This window comes from Phoxinus phoxinus, assembly GCF_949152265.1.
Source record: "Phoxinus phoxinus genome assembly, chromosome: 7".
Taxonomy (NCBI): Eukaryota; Metazoa; Chordata; class Actinopteri; order Cypriniformes; family Leuciscidae; genus Phoxinus; species Phoxinus phoxinus.
In genome coordinates, this window is record NC_136882.1 from 40,432,276 (window position 1) to 40,455,032 (window position 22,757).

The 22,757-nt window shown below is 41.8% G+C and overlaps 1 protein-coding gene across 2 annotated transcripts in view; it reads right to left on the reverse strand.

The window, feature by feature from the left end:
* Nucleotides 1-22,757, reverse strand: part of ofd1 (OFD1 centriole and centriolar satellite protein) — a 26,453-nt gene continuing 3,696 nt past the window's right edge. Inside the window, exons 6-22 of one of the 2 annotated variants that reach the window (XM_079617523.1) lie at nucleotides 21,734-21,870; nucleotides 20,107-20,280; nucleotides 18,696-18,802; nucleotides 17,059-17,178; nucleotides 13,433-13,506; nucleotides 13,259-13,350; nucleotides 11,541-11,730; nucleotides 8,636-8,766; nucleotides 7,151-7,262; nucleotides 5,201-5,539; nucleotides 4,512-4,680; nucleotides 3,271-3,368; nucleotides 3,045-3,098; nucleotides 2,808-2,971; nucleotides 2,431-2,574; nucleotides 1,784-1,854; nucleotides 1-371 (exon numbers count right to left, since the gene is read on the reverse strand). In XM_079617523.1, the coding sequence (XP_079473649.1) occupies nucleotides 326-371; nucleotides 1,784-1,854; nucleotides 2,431-2,574; nucleotides 2,808-2,971; nucleotides 3,045-3,098; nucleotides 3,271-3,368; nucleotides 4,512-4,680; nucleotides 5,201-5,539; nucleotides 7,151-7,262; nucleotides 8,636-8,766; nucleotides 11,541-11,730; nucleotides 13,259-13,350; nucleotides 13,433-13,506; nucleotides 17,059-17,178; nucleotides 18,696-18,802; nucleotides 20,107-20,280; nucleotides 21,734-21,870 (2,222 nt within the window). In that variant the 3' untranslated portion in view covers nucleotides 1-325. Of the gene's footprint in view, nucleotides 372-1,783; nucleotides 1,855-2,430; nucleotides 2,575-2,807; nucleotides 2,972-3,044; nucleotides 3,099-3,270; nucleotides 3,369-4,511; nucleotides 4,681-5,200; nucleotides 5,618-7,150; nucleotides 7,263-8,635; nucleotides 8,767-11,540; nucleotides 11,731-13,258; nucleotides 13,351-13,432; nucleotides 13,507-17,058; nucleotides 17,179-18,695; nucleotides 18,803-20,106; nucleotides 20,281-21,733; nucleotides 21,871-22,757 lie in introns of both variants that reach the window. The other variant, XM_079617522.1, reaches the window with a different exon arrangement.

Here is a 22,757-nt window from a genome sequence, read left to right on the forward strand (position 1 = left end):
TGTCTTTACAACCACCTTTATTTCTGCAGCTTCAGTGTAATAAACAGCCTCGGTGCAAACGTCATCAAATATGAGAATAATTCATATTCTGCTGTAAATGGTCATTATTCAGTTTTGCTCTCACCCTCATCAGTGATATTACTGAATAATAAAAGCTCTTATGGGCCGAACTTTAAACATCTTACATCAGATTCAGTCTCTCAATAAAAACAACATTCCCAAAGAATCATGTCTATATGTACACACACACACACACACACACTGAACATGAGGAAACACACACTGGACATGAGGATCCGGCAGCGGAGCGAGGAGAACGAGGCTTTCACCAGAAGTCGTCGTCCGGTTCTTCATGTGACGTCACGCCGACACTGAGGAACAAGAGAAGGTGATGAATCATTTCTATGGAAGTAAAATAATGCCAAATGTTTTTGAAACAAAAAGCCTGTTGAATTGCACTACTTGAAAAAAATATGCATTGCATTAACCATGCTTGCATTTTAATGCATTGTATTTTAGGACTTGCATTTTTTTATTGCCTCAAATTCAACATGGTTGAATATTTAAGCTGTGAATATTTAAATTCAAAACATTTCAAACACATTTTCATTATTAAAATTTCAATAATCCATATTCACCTTTCATATTTCAATTCCAAAATATTCAAACGGTTTAAAAATACAACCTATAATATTCAACAGGGAATTTTCAGTCCATTTTATTTCGCTTTAAAAATTCGCTTCCACAAATTCAGTGGTTAAAATTCGACAGTAAATTCAACATTGACATCCAGGAACTGCAGGAAAAGCAGTAGATTACCGAGCATAATCTCCACCTGCTGTTATTCGTCCTCACCAGCAGGGGGCGCAAGCGCGTGTTGTTGACGAAGACGAGAGCAACAGTTCATTCATAAAAACCCGTTAATAGAACTGTAAGTGTATTTGTGATTATTACGAGAGCTGTTTTTACAGCTGAGATTATAATGTTATTCCCCCGATGCTGATGTACAGATCAAATGTTACATTTGAAGTAGACATATATTTCTCTTGGTTGTTTAGTTGCCTTAACATTATATCACTGCGATGCGCTGCAGTAGCCACTTACACTTACATTTCTATAAACAGGTTTTTATGAATGAACTGTTGCTCTCGTCTTCGTCAACAACACGCGCGTGCGCCCTCTGCTGGTGAGGCCGAATAACAGCAGGTGGAGATTATGCTCGGTAATCTACTGCTTTTCCTGCAGTTCCTGGATGTCAATGTTGAATTTACTGTCGAATTTTAACCACTGAATTTGTGGAAGCGAATTTTTAAAGCGAAATAAAATGGACTGAAAATTCCCTGTTGAATATTATAGGTTGTATTTTTAAACCGTTTGAATATTTTGGAATTGAAATATGAAAGGTGAATATGGATTATTGAAATTTTAATAATGAAAATGTGTTTGAAATGTTTTGAATTTAAATATTCACAGCTTAAATATTCAACCATGTTGAATTTGAGGCAATAAAAAAATGCAAGTCCTAAAATACAATGCATTAAAATGCAAGCATGGTTAATGCAATGCATATTTTTTTCAAGTAGTGCAATTCAACAGGCTTTTTGTTTCAAAAACATTTGGCATTATTTTACTTCCATACATTTCTCACAGTGTGTTATTGAACAGTCTCACACACACACACACACACACACACACACACACACACACACTGTAAGCTGACCTGTGCTCGTTTGAACAGTCACACACACACACACACACACACACACACACACTGTAAGCTCACCTGTGCTCGTTGTGGTCGGACAGGAGAAGATCCTCTTGACTTTGCTTTTCTGATTCCTCTTTCTTTGGACTCTGAAAGTTCATTAAAATAATCACAGAGTCAAACACATCTCACCTTAAAATCAAAAGAAAGAAATTGCATTAAACTGTGCTGATGAGAAAATGAACACACTTAAAGTCCCCCAGTGGTGAACATCAAGTTTTTACTGTAGTTTGTGTGTGTATGTGGTGTTATTAATCTGCTTTAACACACACACGTGTAAGTTCATAAGTCGACAGCATTGCTGAGTATTTTGAGATCGCTGGTGTTTCTGACGTCACACACTACCTTGTAACCAATCAGATCAACGTGTGATCGTCAACCAGTGGATCTCTGAGTGAGTGGAGGCGGGGCTCATTTGCATATTAATAGAACCACGCATACTAAATGAGGCAAGGGTGTCGAGTTTCATTCAAGGATGAATCTTTTTTTTAAGGATTTTTTTTTGTAATTTTGGTGATCAGAGATGAGTTTTAAGGGATTAAATTATAGACTACAAGGGGCCTTTAAAGAAATCTTTTGCATAACAGTGGAGAATGTGTGTGTGAAACCCCTGAAGTAACATAGTCTGGATGTAAAAGTGTTTCTGAGAGTGTGTCTTCATGAACCTGATCCTGCGGCTTGTCCTGCGTGAGCATCATCATGTACTTCTGAAGCGGATTGGCCACATCAGCTGCTCCTCCAATCGCTGAGGCCGGTAATGTCACGTGACCTTCTCTCTCGTCTTCTGCTGGTTTCTCACTTTGATCCTCCTGAGAGTAGATCAGAACAGAAATGAAAAGTAAAAACAGCCGCAATGCTCTTCACCCTCATCCTCCCCTCGCACTTTATAACACATCTTTCCCTCGCGAGTCAACGTGACCCGAAGCCCTACAAGTACACTTTACATTATTATTTAAATTTAAAGAGAGTTTGGTGGAAATGAGCGAGTGCCGGATGCGTGTCAGTGTTCTGCGAGTGATCAGTGAGAGGAAGGAAACGTCACCATCTCCTGCTGGAGTCTCTCCATCTCTCTCTCCTCTCTCTCCTGCGCCTCCTCTCTCTCCCTCCATCTCTTCTCCTCTTTCCTCTTCCTCTCCTCCTCCCAGCTCTCCTCCGCTTCCTCACGCCGGTCTGTCGTCACGGCTGATGGTGATGATGATTGTGCATCTGAAAAACACACTAGTTTATATACAGTGATTTCAAAACTCAAAGAGGAAGAGAGACTGAAGATCCGTCTCACCCTGATGATGATCCTGGAGTCTCTCGAGGAAACACTCCTGATCTGCGGACACAACTGCACACACACACACACACACACACACACACACACACACACACACACACACACACACACACACACACACACACACACACACACACACACACACACACACAGAGTTGTAATTTGATCTTGAAGATGTTTATCAGATCTTCCTGGTATTCCCAGAATCCTGCTGGATCCTCACGTTGTACGGGGTCGGTGAGATCGTGGAGCGTGATCTTCTCCGGCTGAGGAGACGACTCCTGGGATGAACTGGATATGATGTCCTGCAGTTTGGGTGGACTGGGAAATCAAAGCAAATAGAATTATAATATGATTCAGATATAAAGCTACATCTCAATGCACTCATTATGAGTCCATTAGTTATTAAAAAGATCACACCATTAGACATTGCAATATTACATTAAAAATCAACAACTGTCCCTTTTGATTTGTGTGTGTGTGTGTGGCGTATGTGTGTGTGGCGTGTGTGTGTGAGGTGTGTGGGTGTACCTGCAGCTGTGGCGTGTGTGTAGCGTGTGTGAGGAGTGTGTGTGGCATGTGTGTGTGCACCTGTGGCGTGAGTGTGTGTGTGTGTGTGTGTGTGTTTGTACCTGCAGCTGTGGCGTGAGTGTGTGTGTGTTTGTGTGTGTGTGTCTGTGTGTGTGTGTCTGTGTGCACCTGCACCTGTGGCGTGAGTGTGTGTGTGTTTGTGTGTCTGTGTGCACCTGCACCTGTGGCGTGTGTGTGTGTGTGTGTGTGTGTGTGCACCTGCAGCTGTGGCGTGTGGTGCTCTTCATCCTGGGGCTGCTGGGACTGATGTGTGTGTGTGTGTGTGTGTGTGTGTGTGTGTGTGTGTGTGTGTGTGTGTGTGCACCTGCAGCTGTGGCGTGTGGTGCTCTTCATCCTGGGGCTGCTGGGACTGATGTGTGTGTGTGTGTGTTTGTGTGTCTGTGTGCACCTGCACCTGTGGCGTGTGTGTGTGTGTGTGTGTGTGTGTGTGTGTGCACCTGCAGCTGTGGCGTGTGGTGCTCTTCATCCTGGGGCTGCTGGGACTGATGTGTGTGTGTGTGTGTGTGTGTGTGCACCTGCAGCTGTGGCGTGTGTGTGTTGTGTGTGTGTGTGTGTGTGTGTGTGTGTGTGTGTGCACCTGCAGCTGTGGCGTGTGGTGCTCTTCATCCTGGGGCTGCTGGGACTGATGTGTGTGTGTGTGTGTGTGTGTGTGCACCTGCAGCTGTGGCGTGTGTGTGTTGTGTGTGTGTGTGTGTGTGTGTGCACCTGCAGCTGTGGCGTGTGGTGCTCTTCATCCTGGGGCTGCTGGGACTGATGTGTGTGTGTGTGTGTGTGTGTGTGTGTGTGTGTGTGTGTGTGTGCACCTGCAGCTGTGGCGTGTGGTGCTCTTCATCCTGGGGCTGCTGGGACTGATGTGTGTGTGTGTGTGTGCACCTGCAGCTGTGGCGTGTGGTGCTCTTCATCCTGGGGCTGCTGGGACTGATGTGTGTGTGTGTGAAGTCTCTGGGTGAGCTCATTTCTCCAGCAGGGATAGGGGAGATCTCTCTCTCTCTCTCTGCAAACACCAGTGCCGCTCGCCCGCTGTCAGAGACCGTCCTCCGCTCTGATCACACACACACACACACACCAGTAAAGCATTAGTTCACTCCAGAATTAAAAAATCTTAACAATATACTCAGATGTGCACTCGCTACTGGTTACTCTGGGATTCTGGATGAGTGAGATTGGCCAGTTCTGTTATTGCCGGAGTTTCTGAGGCCCCGCCCTCTTCTGAACGGAGGCGGAGCTAAAGCTCATTTGCATTTAAAGAGACACACACACAAACGATGCATTTTTGCTCACCTAAAAAGTGGCAAATTTGACGAGATATAATAAATGATCTGGTATTTTAAGCTGAAAGTTCACACACACATTCTGGAGACACCATAGATGTATATCACATCTCGTGAATAGGGGCATATGTGTCACCTTTAAAGGAAATGGGGGTTAAATAGTAAAATTCCAATAAAAATACACACCTGTGCCCAAATTTTCGCAGTTGGCATAATTATAAAAATAAATAATACACAATGGTCACACCAGGGTTAAACAAAACCACAGTCCGGATGCTGCTGTAGCGTTACCTTGCTGGCCCCGCGGCGCGGCTCTGCGTTTGCTCCGGGACACTGCAGGCGAGAGCAGTCTCCGCGGGTCTCTCTCTCTCGGGGAAGGGCTTCTGCTCGGGGTCTCCACGGGGCCCACACTCACCCCACGGGCTCTGGGGTCTCGGTTCTGATGGCTCCTGTACGCCTCCTCCAGCCGTTCGGCTTCCAGCTCCAGCTCGCGGATCCGGGCCAGAGCGCCGGTCACCAGGCCCGAGTCCTGCTCGTGTTCGGGGGCTTCAGCGCGAGTCCACCGGCCCCTGGGGGCCCCTGCGTCAGGCACATCAGCGGCACACGGGGCCCTGGGCTTCCAGCTGGGGTCTGTGTGCAGGTCAGGGGTCAAACTGAGAACCGAGCGGTCTAACAGCGCAGGCTTACGGACGACCTCGCTCTCCAGAGCTGAGAACGAGAGAGAGAGAGAGAGAGAGAGAGAGAGAGAGAGAGAGAGAGAGAGAGAGAGAGAGAGAGAGAGAGAGAGAGAGAGAGAGAGAGAGAGAGAGAACGAGAGAGAGAGAACGAGAGAGAGAGAGAGAGAGAGAGAGAGAGAGAGAACGAGAGAGAGAGAGAGAGAGAGAGAGAGAACGAGAGAGAGAGAACGAGAGAGAGAGAGAGAGAGAGAACGAGAGAGAGAGAGACAGAGAGAGAACGAGAGAGAGAGAGAGAGAGAGAGAGAGAGAGAGACAGAGAGAGAACGAGAGAGAGAGAACGAGAGAGAGAGAGCGAGAGCGAGAGAGAGAGAGAGAGAGAGAGAGAGAGCGAGAGCGAGAGAGAGAGAGCGAGAGCGAGAGAGAGAGAGAACGAGAGAGAGAACGAGAGAGAGAGAGAGAGAGAGAGAGAGAGAGAGAGAGAGAGAGAGAGAGCGAGAGAGACCCAACACCCCAATTGAAAGATCTACACTGATGTATCTATAGTAATGAAAGATCAGGGTTCCCACTAGTCCTGTTTGTGATTTATATAAAGATCATTTAGAGTGATTGAACGATTCATTGAAAAGAACTTGACTCCTCCTGAATGATTCATTTGTGAATCATTTGTTTTTTATTCAGTTTTTATTAATGAATCGTTCAAGTGACTTCTCAACTCATTCTAAATGATTCCTTTGTGAATCATTCTTTTTAGTGTGATTCACTTCAATGATTCATCAACTCTTTCCCCGCCAGCACTAAAAAAGAAAAAGTTGCCAGCCTATATTATCATATTTGAACATGCAATATATTAAAATAAAGAACAGAATATCTGTTTATTCCAGCTTCATGCATTATTTTTTTAATCAACACTTGAATGTGGGTAAGTTTAATAAAAAAGCAACATTTTGAGCAAAAAGCTGATAAATCATGTTTTTGTCGAAGGCTTGGTCCGGATGAGAGTCGAGTGATGATCATAAACAGTGGATCGAGTCGCTCAACACCTCAGCTTCAGTCGTTCCTCTTCATGTGTTCAACATTCATTCATTAACGTTTGCCAGTTTTGATTTAAATCCTGTTTAATGTTGAGATCGCATTACTGTACATAAGCGATATCATACGCATGTTTCTGCTTCTTCAGCTGTGTTGATCAGGAGATTCTGCACTCCTTCAGAAGAGATGTGTAATAGCGCCCCCTACAGTATCACACTCAATACACAGAATATGACGTCAATGGCGGGGAAAGAGTTAAAAGAGTGATTCACAAATGAATCATTCAGAATGAGTCGGGAAATGGTTTGAACGATTCATTGAAAAGAATGATTTGTTTATAAATGCCATCATCACTGGTTCAGTTTCAGTCCAAACCAGTTCATTCTTATTCATAAACAATATTACAATTTCCTCATGTATTTTAGTGGCCGTGGGAACCCTGAAGGAAATACACACACACTGAAAGGCTAAAGCATTGACAGAAGAGATGCTGAATGTCAGGTTGAGTTTGCTGGAGTGTGTGTGTGTATGAGACCTTGCTGTGTGTGCTGGAGCTGGAGCTGGAGCTGGTGTGTGTGTGCGCTCATCCACGCGGTGCGTTCCTCACACTCCTGCAGCTGAGCCTTCAGCAGCACACACTGCTGAGCCTGCGCACACACACACACGCACACACACGCACGCACACGCACGCACACGCACGCACACGCACGCACGCACACGCACACGCACGCACACACACGCACACACACGCACGCACACGCGCACACACACACACACACACACACGCACACGCACACGCACACGCACACGCACACACACACACACACGCACACACACGCACACGCACACACACACACAAAAAACATCTCAGGGAAACATACAGGTTACATTAAAAAGGTTTTTTTTCCTTTGCACAATTAAGCACCCGAAATTTCCCCAAAATCGTATTATTGGAATGTTTTGCTTTTTAGTAAATATTATTATTAACATAAATATATTATTAAGCAAATACAATTTTAAAAAGTAATATACTTTTTTTTTTTTGAAGGTCATATTCTTGATATTTTTTACACAATTAAGAATCTCATTGTAATGCATCTGAATTTCACCTTTGAGTAATATTAATTAAATATGTAATATAATTTTTTTCTTTCTTTGGTTTGGTTTTGAAGGTTCTTAAGGTCCATATATAAAAAAATATATATATATATATATATATATTAGGGCTGACTTCTAATAGTCGAGGATTCGACGATTCGATTCGGAGAGGTCTGATTCGACTATGAACCTCATAGTCGAATACATGGGCGTCAGTTTGGTTTGAAATGTGCTGGGGACAGAGACGCATTCGCATTTTCAGAAGGGCTGGGTACAATTTTATTTATTTTTTCGCTTTCGCGCAGGTCATGTTTTGAAAGACGATGTCCTGTAGCTTACTAATGTAAATAAATAAAAATGTATTCAAAAATCTGCTTCACATTTTCAGCAGGGCTGCGGAGCGGCTGTGGGTTGACTCCACACGGTTCTCATGTGCGTTAAAAAGCTTTACGTGGTTTAATGTAGCCTACCTATATCCTATGTAACGATCACCAAATTTCTCTCTCATATTGCTCCTCATGTTTATGAAATGTTATGATATATGTGTGATATGTGTTTTTTAGCTCTTTTGTTTGAAATGGAAAAAATCTAGCTGCTATCTAAAAAAAAAAAAAAAAAAGGTTCGACTATCAGTCGACTATGGCAAAATCTAACGAATCAGATTCGACTATGAAAATCCTTAGTCGAAAACAGCCCTAATATATATATATATGTATGTGTGTGTGTGTGTGTGTGTGTGTGTGTATGAACCTTCTTTCTTTTATTTGGTTTTGAAGGTTATATAATATATTTTTAGCGTTCTCTGAGATTCTTCCATGAAATCAGAAGCGATCTCTACACGATAGAGAATAATAATGAACTCCAGTGTGATGCTCATCCCGTCTCAGACCGACACAGGGAATGAAGTGTGTGAGAAACACACCTCGTGCTGGATCTGTGTGTGCAGGACGCTTCTCTGCGCCTCGAACTCCTGCTGCTCCCGAGCTCGTGTGTTCTCCAGTCTCCGCACCTCAGCCTGCAGAACCAGCTCCTGCTCCGACGGCCCACTGCGCTCTACACGCACACACACACACGCGCACGCACACAAATTAAAACAACAATAAAGCACTTTTCCTCTGTGGTCGCCCTACAGGTTGGAAGCGGTGTGTGTGTGTGTGTGTGTGTTGTCCTGCACTGCTCCGACCTCACAGGAACACAGCGCACCTTTCCCAGAAACTATACGCTGCTTGCTTTTACATTTTTAGTCTGCAAATGTTTGTTTGTTTGTTTTCCTCAGAAAAGATGCATGACCAAATATACAGGAGTTTTCCGTCCCGATCCGGCCGGAACATTATTTTTGATCAATGGAATCATTATAAAAAGGTTGGAATAATGTTAGTTCATCAAATCATAAGAATAAAGCTCCTTCAATTTATAATCAAACTTTCATTTTAATGAATGGAAGTTTAAACAAAAGTTTACTTATATATATGCACACACACACAAACACACTGTATATATAAACAATATATATATCTACAGTGCCTTGCAAAAGTATTCGGCCCCCTTGAACTTTTCGACCTTTTGCCACATTTCAGGCTTCAAACATAAAGATATAAAACTGTAATTTTTTGTGAAGAATCAACAACAAGTGGGACACAATCATGAAGTGGAACGAAATTTATTGGATATTTCAAACTTTTTTAACAAATAAAAAACTGACAAATTGGGCGTGCAAAATTATTCGGTTAATACTCTGTAGCGCCACCTTTTGCTGCGATTACAGCTGTGAGTCGCTCGGGGTATGTCTCTATCAGTTTTGCACATCGAGAGACTGAAATGTTTGCCCATTCCTCCGTGCAGAACAGCTCAAGCTCAGTGAGGTTGGATGGAGAGCGTTTGTGAACAGCAGTTTTCAGTTCTTTCCACAGATTCTCGACTGGATTCAGGTCTGGACTTTGACTTGGCCATTCTAACACCTGGATATGTTTATTTGTGAACCATTCCATTGTAGATTTTGCTTTATGTTTTGGATCATCGTCTTGTTGGAAGACAAATCTCCGTCCCAGTCTCAGGCCTTTTGCAGACTCCATCAGGTTCTCTTCCAGAATGGTCCTGTATTTGGCTCCATCCATCTTCCCTGTCCCTGCTGAAGAAAAGCAGGCCCAAACATGATGCTGCCACCACCATGTCTGACAGTGGGGATGGTGTGTTGAGCTGTGTTGCTTTTACGCCAAACATAACGTTTTGCATTGTTGCCAAAAAGTTCCATGTTGGTTTCATCTGACCAGAGCTCCTTCTTCCACATGTTTGGTGTGTCTTGTGGCAAACTTTAAACGACACTTTGTATGGATATCTTTAAGAAATGGCTTTCTTCTTGCCACTCTTCCATAAAGGCCAGATTTGTGCAGTATACGACTGATTGTTGTGCTATGGACAGAGTCTCCCACCTCAGCGGTAGATCTCTGCAGTTCCTCCAGAGTCATCATGGCCTCTCGGCTGCATCTCTGATCACTCTTCTCCTTGTATGAGCTGAACGTTTAGAGGGACGACCGGGTCTTGGTAGATTTGCAGTGGTCTGATACTCCTTCCATTTAAATATTATGGCTTGCACCGTGCTTCTTGGGATGTTTAAAGCTTGGGAAATCTTTCTGTATCCAAATCCAGCTTTAAACTTCTCCACAACAGTATCTCGGACCTGCCTGGTGTGTTCCTTGTTCTTCATGATGCTCTCTGTGCTTTAAACCTCTGAGACTATCACAGAGAAGGTGCATTTATACGGAGACTTGATTACTCACAGGTGGATTCTATTTATCACCATTAGTCATTTAGGTCAACACTGGATCATTCAGAGATCCTCACTGAACTTCTGGAGAGAGTTTGCTGCACTGAAAGTAAAGAGGCTGAATAATTTTGCACGCCCAATTTGTCAGTTTTTTATTTGTTAAAAAAGTTTGAAATATCCAATAAATTTCGTTCCACTTCATGATTGTGTCCCACTTGTTGTTGATTCTTCACAAAAAATTACAGTTTTATATCTTTATGTTTGAAGCCTGAAATGTGGCAAAAGGTCGAAAAGTTCAAGGGGGCCGAATACTTTCGCAAGGCACTGTATATATTTATACAGTATTTAGTTCATATTTTGTAAAAGTAGTATCTTCTGCTCACCAAGACTGCATTTATGTGATCAAACATACAGAAAATACAGTAAAATTCACGTTTTCTGTGATTATATTGTAAAATGCAATTTATTCCTGTGATCAAAGCTGAATTTTCAACTGAATATTTTGATAAATAGAAAGATAAAGAAAAACCAACTGACCAAATGGCAGTGTATATATTTTAGAAATTAAAAAATGTCTTTAAAAAAATAATAATTTATATTTACTGTTACAAAACATTTATATTTCAAATAAATGCGGTTCTTTTGAACGTTCTATTCATCAAAGAATCCTGAAAAATAAAATGTATCAGTTTTCACAGAAATATGAACTGTTTTCAACACTGATAATAATCATAACTGTGTCTTGAGCATCAGATCTTCATATTATCCTGATTTCTGGAGGATCATGTGACACTGAAGACTGGAGTAATGATGATAAACTCAGCTTTGATCACAGGAATAAATTACACTTTACTGTATATTCACATAGAGAACTGATGATTTACATTATTATAATATTTCACTGTTTATTCTGTATTTATGATCAGATGAATGCAGCATTGGTGAGCAGAAGCGGGTTAATCTCAGGTTGTGAGGCGTGTTGTTCCTGTAATAGTGCACTGTGATTAACTCTGCGCTTCCTGCAGCAGAACTAGATATGACAGGATTTATGAAGGAACAGAACCTTGTTTGAGTCGCTGGTTCTCCTGGAGCTGCTCCTCCAGCTGGAGCTTCATCCGTCGGATGTGAGTCTGCAGGTCCTGAGCTTCTCTCTTCAGCGCTGGATAATCCCTCATGTCCTCCAGTCTCTGTCGGGTCAGCTCGTTCTCTCGGGTCAGGAGAGACGCCTGCGATCTGGCCGACTCCAGCTCCACCTGCGGAGATGTGCTGTTCAACACACTGTTCTCAAACCGCTTTCACAAACACATGTGACCCTGGACCACAGAACCGGTCACATGTCGCCAGTGTTGGGTGTTCAAGAAACTGGAGTTATGTAATCAGATAGTAACGCATTATTTTTTAAATTTACAGTAAAATATCTGAGTTACTTTTTCTCATTTATTGACTGACAGCTCTCCTGTCCTCATGTTGAGACAAACTGCGAGTTAGTGCAGAGGCGTTGTGTATGTGAGTGTGTGTGTGTGAACATGATGGTTATTGTAGTTCTAGACTAAATATGAGAGAGTGTGTGTGTGTGTGTGTGTGTGTGTGTGTGTGTGTGTGTGTGTGTGTGTGTGTGTGTGTGTGTGTGTGAACATGATGGTTATTGTAGTTCTAGACTAAATATGAGTGTGTGTGTGTGTGTGTGTGTGTGTGTGTGTGTGTGTGTGTGTGTGTGTGTACATGATGGTTATTGTAGTTCTAGACTAAATATGAGTGTGTGTGAACATGATGGTTATTGTAGTTCTAGACTAAATATGAGTGTGAGTGTGAGTGTGTGTGTGTGTGTGTGTGTGTGTGTGTGTGTGAGAGTGTGTGTGAACATGATGGTTATTGTTCTATAGTTCTGTGAGTGTGCATCTACTATTCTCTCTTGCACAAAAAAACATTAATTATTCCTCAAAATGAATAAAATCAGTGAAACGCAAAATCAGAAAAATACGAAAAAATTAGTATTTGCTTAAAATAAGCAAAATGATCTGCCAATGGGGTCAGAAAAATAATCTTGTTTTCCATTTATATTAAGATTATTTTTCTGACCCCGTTGGCAGATAATTTTGCTTATTTTAAGCAAAAACTCACTTAATTTTTTATTTATTTATCAGAAAGCAAGATAGAATTTTTATATAATTTTACTTCTCTAGTAAATGCGTCTTGAATTAAGAATGTTTAGATATTTGGACTTGAAACAAGACAAAAATACTGAGTAAGAAAAGCATTTTTTGCAGTGTAGTTAACAGTATGGGTCAAAATTATCCATTTTTCTTTAATGCCAGGAATCATGAGGATATTAAGATCATGTTTTATGAAGATATTTAGTAAATGTCCTACCGTAAATATATAAAACATGTATTTTTGTGAGTGAATGCAACACAATCGTGAACATAAATGCACAACTTTAAAGGAGATTTTCTCAATGTTTACATTTTTTAGATTCCAGATTTTCAATAGTTGTGTCTCGACCAAATATTGTCCTATCCTAACAAACCACACATCAATGGAGAGATTATTTATTCAGCTTTCAGATGATGTATACATCTCAATTTCCAAAAATGTACCCATGTGACTGGTTGTGTGGTCCAGGGTCACATGGGAGAGAACAGCGTATTATTTCTGAGAATAGCCCTTTAAAGAGAGAGTTTGTAAACTGAACGCAGAACTAAATAGCAATGACAGCGCATCAATATCATGAAAGATCCATGCATGATTTTCAGATGCATTATGGGATCAGATCTGCTGTACCTGCAGGCGTTTGATGTCTGATCCCCGTCTCTCGTGCTCCTCTGCTTTTGCATCAGTATTAGCAGACTCCTCCTGCAGACGGAGCGTCTCTGCTGCGAACCGGAAACAAGACCGTTCATGATCAATCGATCCACTGTACAGATCAACACATGATCACTGTTAATCCTTCAATACCTTTAATCCAGCTCTCCTGTTCTGCCAGCGTCTGCGTCCTCTTGCTGTAGTCCTCCTTCAGCTCCAGCTGATATCTGCACACACGCAGCTCACGTCACAGCAACTACTGTTATAATGTAGATCATCAGTTCTCTATGTGAATATATAGTAAAGTGTAATTTATTCCTGTGATCAAAGCTGAGTTTATCATCATTACTCCAGTCTTCAGTGTCACATGATCCTCCAGAAATCAGTGTAATATGATGATCTGATGATCAAGACACATTTATGATTATTATCAGTGTTGAAACCATAGAGGTTGAAACTGATATATTTTATATTTTGTAACATTATACATGTCTTTACTGTCACTTTTGATCAATTTAATGTGTCCTTGCTGAATAAAAGTGTTAAAAAATGAAAACCATTATTGTTACTGAGCTCGTCAAGAATTAAAGCGTTGTCTGGAGGTTATAAATCAAGGCCCAGTGTAGAAACACACACAGCATCATTACTGTACTAGATATGAAACAAATGAGGTTTTCAAGTCGTGTCACGAGAGCGCCATCTGCAGGAGTAATGCAGGAGTAATGCAGGAGTAATACAGGAGTAGTGCAGGAGTAGTGCAGGAGTAGTGCAGGAGTAATGCAGGAGTAGTGCAGGAGTAATACAGGAGTAGTGCAGGAGTAATGCAGGAGTAATGCAGGAGTAATGCAGGAGTAGTGCAGGAGTAATACAGGAGTAGTGCAGGAGTAATGCAGGAGTAGTGCATGAGTAGTGCAGGAGTAATGCAGGAGTAATGCAGGAGTAGTGCAGGAGTAGTGCAGGAGTAATGCAGGAGTAGTGCAGGAGTAATGCAGGAGTAGTGCATGAGTAATGCAGGAGTAGTGCAGGAGTAGTGCAGGAGTAATGCAGGAGTAGTGCAGGAGTAGTGCAGGAGTAGTGCAGGAGTAGTGCATGAGTAGTGCAGGAGTAGTGCAGGAGTAGTGCAGGAGTAGTGCAGGAGTAATGCAGGAGTAGTGCAGGAGTAATGCAGGAGTAGTGCAGGAGTAATGCAGGAGTAGTGCATGAGTAATGCAGGAGTAGTGCAGGAGTAGTGCATGAGTAATGCAGGAGTAGTGCAGGAGTAATGCAGGAGTAGTGCAGGAGTAGTGCAGGAGTAATGCAGGAGTAGTGCAGGAGTAATGCAGGAGTAGTGCATGAGTAATGCAGGAGTAATGCAGGAGTAGTGCAGGAGTAATGCAGGAGTAGTGCATGAGTAATGCAGGAGTAGTGCAGGAGTAATGCAGGAGTAGTGCAGGAGTAGTGCAGGAGTAATGCAGGAGTAGTGCATGAGTAATGCAGGAGTAGTGCAGGAGTAGTGCAGGAGTAATGCAGGAGTAGTGCAGGAGTAATGCAGGAGTAGTGCAGGAGTAATGCAGGAGTAGTGCAGGAGTAGTGCAGGAGTAATGCAGGAGTAATGCAGGAGTAGTGCAGGAGTAATGCAGGAGTAGTGCAGGAGTAATGCAGGAGTAGTGCAGGAGTAATGCAGGAGTAATGCAGGAGTAGTGCAGGAGTAATGCAGGAGTAGTGCAGGAGTAGTGCAGGAGTAGTGCAGGAGTAATGCAGGAGTAGTGCAGGAGTAATGCAGGAGTAGTGCAGGAGTAATGCAGGAGTAATGCAGGAGTAGTGCAGGAGTAATGCAGGAGTAATGCAGGAGTAGTGCAGGAGTAATGCAGGAGTAGTGCAGGAGTAATGCAGGAGTAATGCAGGAGTAGTGCAGGAGTAATGCAGGAGTAGTGCAGGAGTAATGCAGGAGTAGTGCAGGAGTAATGCAGGAGTAATGCAGGAGTAGTGCAGGAGTAATGCAGGAGTAGTGCAGGAGTAATGCAGGAGTAATGCAGGAGTAGTGCAGGAGTAATGCAGGAGTAGTGCAGGAGTAATGCAGGAGTAATGCAGGAGTAGTGCAGGAGTAATGCAGGAGTAATACAGGAGTAGTGCAGGAGTAATGCAGGAGTAGTGCAGGAGTAGTGCAGGAGTAGTGCAGGAGTAATGCAGGAGTAGTGCAGGAGTAATGCAGGAGTAGTGCAGGAGTAATGCAGGAGTAATGCAGGAGTAATGCAGGAGTAATGCAGGAGTAATGCAGGAGTAATGAATCAGTCGTGAAAGGATTTGCAGCTCACGGGAGACAATCGATTTTTCCATTTATCAGTTTTTTTTAAATGTGGTGATTCGAGATCGATTCTCAAAGGCCACGAATACAATTATTTATCCATCACCCGAAAGCCAGAGTTAGTGTTCATGTTACAGATAATGCTGTGAGATTATGTGTGTTTAATCTTAAAATAATGTATTTCATTTTAGTGTGTATTTATTTGATCAAGGCGTGCAACTTTTTTCCATCTTGCATCAAAATCCTGTCTATTCACTGAGTGCATGTGAAATATAGAGTTGGGTTCTGTGTTAATGTACCCAAGTGCACCTAACATGAAGAGAGTTTAAGGGTTCCTTTTTATTAATCAACCACTTGTAAACCTATGTTCACTGTTCTTTAAATAAAATATATATATATATAGGATTTGTATTAAATCTATATTCATTGAGTCGAATCGAGAATCAAAATCAAAAATCGAAATTTAGAATAGAAATAAAATGGATTTGAGAGCTTGCAAATGGAGGATCTGAATCGATACCCAGCGCTAGTGATGTCACATGTATGGTCTGTCTCAGTGTTCTTGGTTTAGTCATGTGACCCAGTTTACCCCAGTCTGTCTAATCAGTCTGTGTCCTGTTAATTACCTCATTTAGTTGCTTTTGTTTGTTCTGTGTATTGAAGCCCTGAGCTCTCCCTCAGTCTTCTTCTGTTCTCGGTAATGTGAGGTTGTGTTACGGGCGGTTTACACGACAGCGGTTTCAACTAAAAACTTAAAACTTGTTATGTGTTTGGGCCGCTAGTTTACACGACAGCGGTGTTTCGGCGGCTGGAAACACACACTTGTGAAAACGGGTTTCAAAGTGCAGGTTTCTGAAACGGTCTCCGTGTAAACAACTCAAACTCGAATCTCTGAAGACGATGACGTCGTGCATATGCGCATTACGTGTTCAGTCTGTAGTGTTTCATCGCCATCTACTGGCCTGACAGCAGAATACAGTGTTTAGCAGTTTCCGCGGATCCGTGTGAGCGGGAATCGTTTGGTAATGGTGTCTGTGTGCGGAAAACTCACAGGAAGAACGTCTCTGCTTTAAAGGATTAGTTCACTTTAAAATGAAAATTCTGTCATCATATACTCACCCTCATGTTGTTTCAAACCTGTATGAATTGAGTTGTATGAACCTGGGAACCAAACAGTTAACTGGTCCCATTGACTTCTATAGTAGGAAAAAATATATACTATGGAAGTCACTGGGACCAGTTAACTGTTTGGTTACTGACATTCTTCTAAATCTCTTCCTTTGTGTTCAGCAGAAGAAAGAAATTCATACAGGTTTGAAACAACTTGAGGGTGAGTATATGATAAATAAGTGAACTATCCCTTTAAGCGTATCGCTGTCGTGTGAACAACATCCCCATAGTCTCCTGTTCCGATGCTCCTGATTTCAAGTTTATCACTGTAATTGTTCTCCTTCGTCTTCATGCCCGTCTCCACTACACGTGTGAGATGTCTTACTTCAGGACCTCGCTCTTCAGTCTCTGCTGGAACGAGTCTTCCACGCTCTTCACACACTCTTCTCTCCTCCTCAGCAGATCCTCCGCCGTCTTCATCTTCTGCTCCTGCAGCTCACAGCTCCTGAGGGACCAGGATATCAGCACACTGGCAAACAACATACTCAGACTCCCTCGACAGCTCTCACAGCATCATACAGTTTAGCAAATGGCAAAAAATATGTTATGAACTCAGTTGATATCTGACAGGTTTTGTCCATCCTTCTGTTAGACTGTCTCACACATGAATTATGTTGAATATCTGTCAGCTGGTAAATTTAACTACACAATTAGATAATACCAGTTTAGCTCAACCAGTGACCAAGCAATGCTTCAGTGTGTTCAGTGTGTGTGAGTGAAAAGAGCATTAGCAGTTACACACACACACTTCAGCAGAACATGATCAGCTCAGAGTGTCTGGATAATGTCACTGGTAGTCTCTGTATGAAGAGTTTTTGGGTATAATATGTCAGTTTACTATTTTGCATAAATGAACTATAGTGTCCTGCACACACTAGTAAAAAATATTAACAATTATATCTGGTGTGTGAATAATGTTTGGATTGACTGTAAGAGATTCCATGATATTATAAACAAGAAATTCAGTCTCAGAATAAAGAGCTCGTAAACACACCCTCACCCTCAGAACTTGATTGACAGTAGTGTTAATCAAAATAGCATTTATTAATATTCTGAATTATTATTTTTTTGTAGTCTTTGCCTTTTTGTTTAATGTTTTATAAAAGTTATTCATAATATTTGTGCATTATATATTTTCATAAAAAATGGTAAGCAAAGTTAAAACGCATTATAATATTTGCAGACTGAAATTGGTTGTTTGTCGTGTGTTTTAATGAATTATACTTTCTAAAGGCGTAACAAAGTATAGATTGTATTATAACTGAGGTTACAATTATTCATTACATCATGCAATGCATTATAAGCTGCACAATTAATGCATTACAATACCTTCAGAATGCATTATATATATACAGGCTTTACGTAAAGCGTTACCATGTTTATTAATTTTTTTTTTTTTTTTTTTTAGTCTAGTAATCTAGTAAATTTAACTTTAAGTTTTAGTTTTTCTTCTTATATTTCAGTTTTTAATAACTTAATATCGGCTTTGTTTCAATTACTATTTGAAAAAAATTTGCATTAGTTTTAGTCTAGTTTTGTTATTTACTAATTATTTACTAAGTTCGTTACAAAAAATATTTATAGATTTTAGCCTATATGCAGCCATCAAGTGGCTATTGATATTTTTGCTATCTTGTTATTTTTATGCCAACATATGTCATCAGATGTCACCAAATGTTTAGGTTTTGGGCTGTCTGAACTTGATGGAATGTTTTAGTTTTTTTACTGAAGTAAAACAAATATTAAATAACATAAAAAGAACCATATTTTACATAAACAATATGGTACTTTTAGAGGTAAATAATAAAAATACCTCAAAAATCACAAAAAATTGCATAAATTGATAGATTTTATGACATTTATTAAAAAACTAATTTGGGATCACACCTGAGACATGTGTGCATGAAGGAGCATTAAGCGCTGCTGGAGGGTCACTTGTGTTGTGTTGTGTGAAGGACTCACGTGTCGAAGGCCTGGATGCGGAGTCTCAGCTCCACCTCTCCGCTGCGCACACACTCCATCTCCTTCAGCACGGCTTGCCTCTGAGCATACAGATCTTGTTCCTCTATCTGGATCAAACAATTTCATCCCAACGGGAGCAGTGAAGGGTTAACATCTGGTTAGTATTGATTTGGTGACATTAGTTCTAGTGCTGGGCGGTGTACCGGTTCACACTAATACCCGTGTTTATTTGTTATGATATGAATGTAATCATGTATGTCGCTGTAACAGCGATGTGAACGCGGCGTGACACTGTTTGAGAGGGTCTTTTCACTGCCGATGCTCAGATGTGTGTGACCCGAATATGGATGGGTTAAACTATAATTAATAGCTGTCAAACAGTGTTTCCCATACATTGGTTCACAATATCAACACAGCCTTTTGGAAAATATATTTGTGGCTGGCTTTGACATCGGTGAATAAACGTGAGCAGCGCTGCACGTTTCACAGTCAGAACGCGGCGCGGGTGTTTATATATGAATGTTTCTGAAGGGAACTGACGGTCTTTAGAAAAGTTTCGATGTTATTTCAATCTTTCTTTATGTTTCCTGATAAAGCAGCGTGTATGTGCTGGTTTGTGTGCAGCCGTTACCAGGGAAACCGCTGTTTCTACCGCTCCTACAGTGCCTCCTGCTGGTGCTCTTTATAAACACTGCAAACCTGTATTAATACTAGTGTGGCATTGATCCTTTGCAGGGAGTTTGATTGACAGGTGATCTGACCAATCATACTTCGCCATCCGCCATTTTGTCCGACAAAGCAGTCAGGAGAGTTAGTAGATTAACATGGGAGGCTTGAGAAGCGGAGTGTACTGACGTCTCTCCGCGGTTAAAACAACATTCCTTCTGATGTTCATTCATGTTTATTTGATGCTATAAATGAACTAGAAGAAGAGATGATCGGTTCACGAGCGGCTTTAACTGAGCGATCTGACACACACATTAAAGACACACAACGCTATTTATTGTTTACATTTCTTTTAAAAAATGACCAAATTTGAAAGGTGAGAGTTTGTTTAATATCAAAAGTAACTGAAAACCTCTCTGCTCCGCGATGTGTTGTTCAGTGTGTAAGAAGTGTGTGTGAGAGAGCGGCGTAGCTTGTCGGACATAGCGACAGTAACTAAGGGGGGCGGGTCTTTGCGAACGCTCAATTGTCAGCAATATTCACTCATGACAGTAAAATAGGGCAGTTTAACTCAATCTACTGCAGTATTTCCTCTCTCGATCAGTAGGAAATGTGGTTAACACCCAGTCATGCTTGATTAATACCGTCATATACCGTGAAACCGGTATAATTTAGAGAAACGCTGTGATATGGATGTGGTCGTACCGCCCAGCACTGATTGGTTGTGTGTGTGTTCTGACAGCACCTCCTGTTGTCTGTGTAATCGCTCGATGGCGTTCTTCTCTCGGCTCATCAGAGCCTCAGACTTCAGCTCGTGCGTCCTCTCCAGGTCTCGTCTCAGCTCCAGCATCTCTCTCCGGGAAGCCTCGTTCTCCTCACGCTTCACCTTCGCCAGCTCCACCTCCATGAAGTGCTGCATCTGCAGGGAGACAGCCAATCAGCTTCTGGAGACAGCACTATTTCACTCCGGATAGTGCTACACTGCAACGGCTTACTCCATTGGCAGATAGTTCTGCTTTTTTTAAGCAACAACTCTCTTTGATTTATTACCCCAGAAAACAAGACACAATATCTTATAGCATTTTACTACATTAGAGAATGCATCTTGATTTAAGCATTTTTAGATATTTGGATTGGAAACCAGACAAAAGTACAGAGTGCAGGAACTCAGTTCTAGGAAGGAGCCGCCGGGTGTCCCCGAGAGCTGATGTTCCTCAGGAAGGTTCTCCTGGTGGCGTTCGCAGCGCTAGCAGGAACTCTGAGTGACGCGAGACTCGCTCGCTGAGACTTTTATTGTGACGGCGCTGAGAACGCCTGAACTCACAGCGCTCACATGCTCCTGTTCATTAGTGTACGGTCTGTCTAACGCTCCTGACTAATGCGGTATTATACAGAACTGCTACACACATGAAGTAGAGCGTGATGAAGAGTTATTAGCGTGTGGCGTGTGTGTGATGTGTGTGTGGCGTGTGTGTGATGTGTGTGTGGCGTGTGTGTGATGTGTGTGTGGCGTGTGTGTGATGTGTGTGTGGCGTGTGTGTGATGTGTGTGTGGCGTGTGTGTGATGTGTGTGTGGCGTGTGTGTGATGTGTGTGTGGCGTGTGTGTGATGTCCAGTGTTGCTGAGCAGAAACACATCATCATGTTCCTCTCGTCCCTCACAGTTGTGTTGGGTTTCTCCTCAGCGTGAAGATTAAGAGCTTCATCTATCTCTGTTCACATGTGTGTAGAGTTAGTTTCTGGAGGATATATATAGCCTATAATCTGTGTGCTTTTAATAATGGCGTGTGCTGGTGTTTCACGAGCGTTCGGCCAATCAGAGAACACTACCGTCACTGTAGTTCCTGTAGCGCTGGTTTACACCGACTCTGATGTAGGAGTTAATTAGTTCCTCCAAATGAGTTCCTAGTTCCTGCGGTGCGAACGAACACGCCAAAAACCGGGAACTTCCGCCATTAGTTCTAAAAACATGAAAAGGTTCCTCCGGCGCGAAAGCCCCCGATGTTTGGGTAGTTTTTGTGTAACCCAGATCCTGGGTCAGGCGTAACAACCCAGTATTGAAGTAGTTTTTGTGTAGCCCAGATCCTGGGTCAGGCGTAACAACCCAGTGTTGGGTAGTTTGTGTGTAACCCAGATCCTGGGTCAGACATAACAACCCAGTGTTGGGTAGTTTGTGTGTAACCCAGATCCTGGGTCAGACGTAACAACCCAGTGTTGGGTAGTTTTTGTGTAACCCAGATCCCGGGTCAGACGTAACAACCCAGTGTTTGGGTAGTGTTTGTGTAACCCAGATCCCGGGTCAGACGTAATAACCCAGTGTTTGGGCAGTCTCCGGGATCTATGAAAGGGTTCCTCATGTAAACTCCTGCAGACCTTAGTGTTGAGCTCGAGCTGAGCCTGCTCCTGGATCTCCTTCCTGTACTCCGCTAGCTTCGCCTCGACTGACGGCCAGCGCTCTCCTCTGTGCCGAAGCACTTCATACTCCTCGTCGATCAGCTGCATCTTCTCAACTTAAAAATACAATAAAAAATACAGTAAAAATTGTGAAATATTATTCCAATGGAAATCAGCTGTATTCTATGTGAATATATAGTAAAGTTTAATTTATTCCTGTGATTAAAGCTGAATTTATTTGATCAAAAATACAGTAAAATGTTTGAAATATTATTAAAATATTAATATGATGATAAATGAAAGTGCACATATTGGTTTATAACATTTAATATCACAGAAAAGATTGGAATCATCTGACTTTTTTCTGGTAAAATGTGGAAAAATATCATTTATTTGTCCTCAGTGAGGAAACATAACATGCATAACACAAACACATATTACAAACAAACGTATGAACAAGAAGAACAGAGAATCGTTCACAAGACAAACACAATGGCATGAAGTTTCACTTGCACATTAAACAAGGATTTTTAATTACTTTTATAAATATATTTGTTCCATTTATGAATGTTTAAGAGCTGAAATTTTTACTATTGCAGACACTTTTTTTGAAACCCAAAATGTTTAAAGTCCCCCTGTGATGAAAATCAAGTTTTTAATGTAGTTTATGTGTCTATGTGGTGTTATTAATATGTGGTGTTATTAATATGTGTTGTTATTAATACGCACACACATGTGTAAATTCATAAGTCGACAGCATTGCTGAGTATTTTCTGCTTAAAACTGCAGTGAACCAAAGACAGTCTCAAAGACACGGCTCATTTGCATATTCATAGAGACGCGCATACTAAATGAGGCGAGGGTGTCGAGTTACATTCAAGATATTTTAAGACATGAAGAAGGAAAAAACATTTAAATATGTGATTTTGGTGATCAGAGATGAGTTTTAAGTGATAAAATGATAGACTACAGGGGACTTTAAGACTCTACACAAGGAACATGT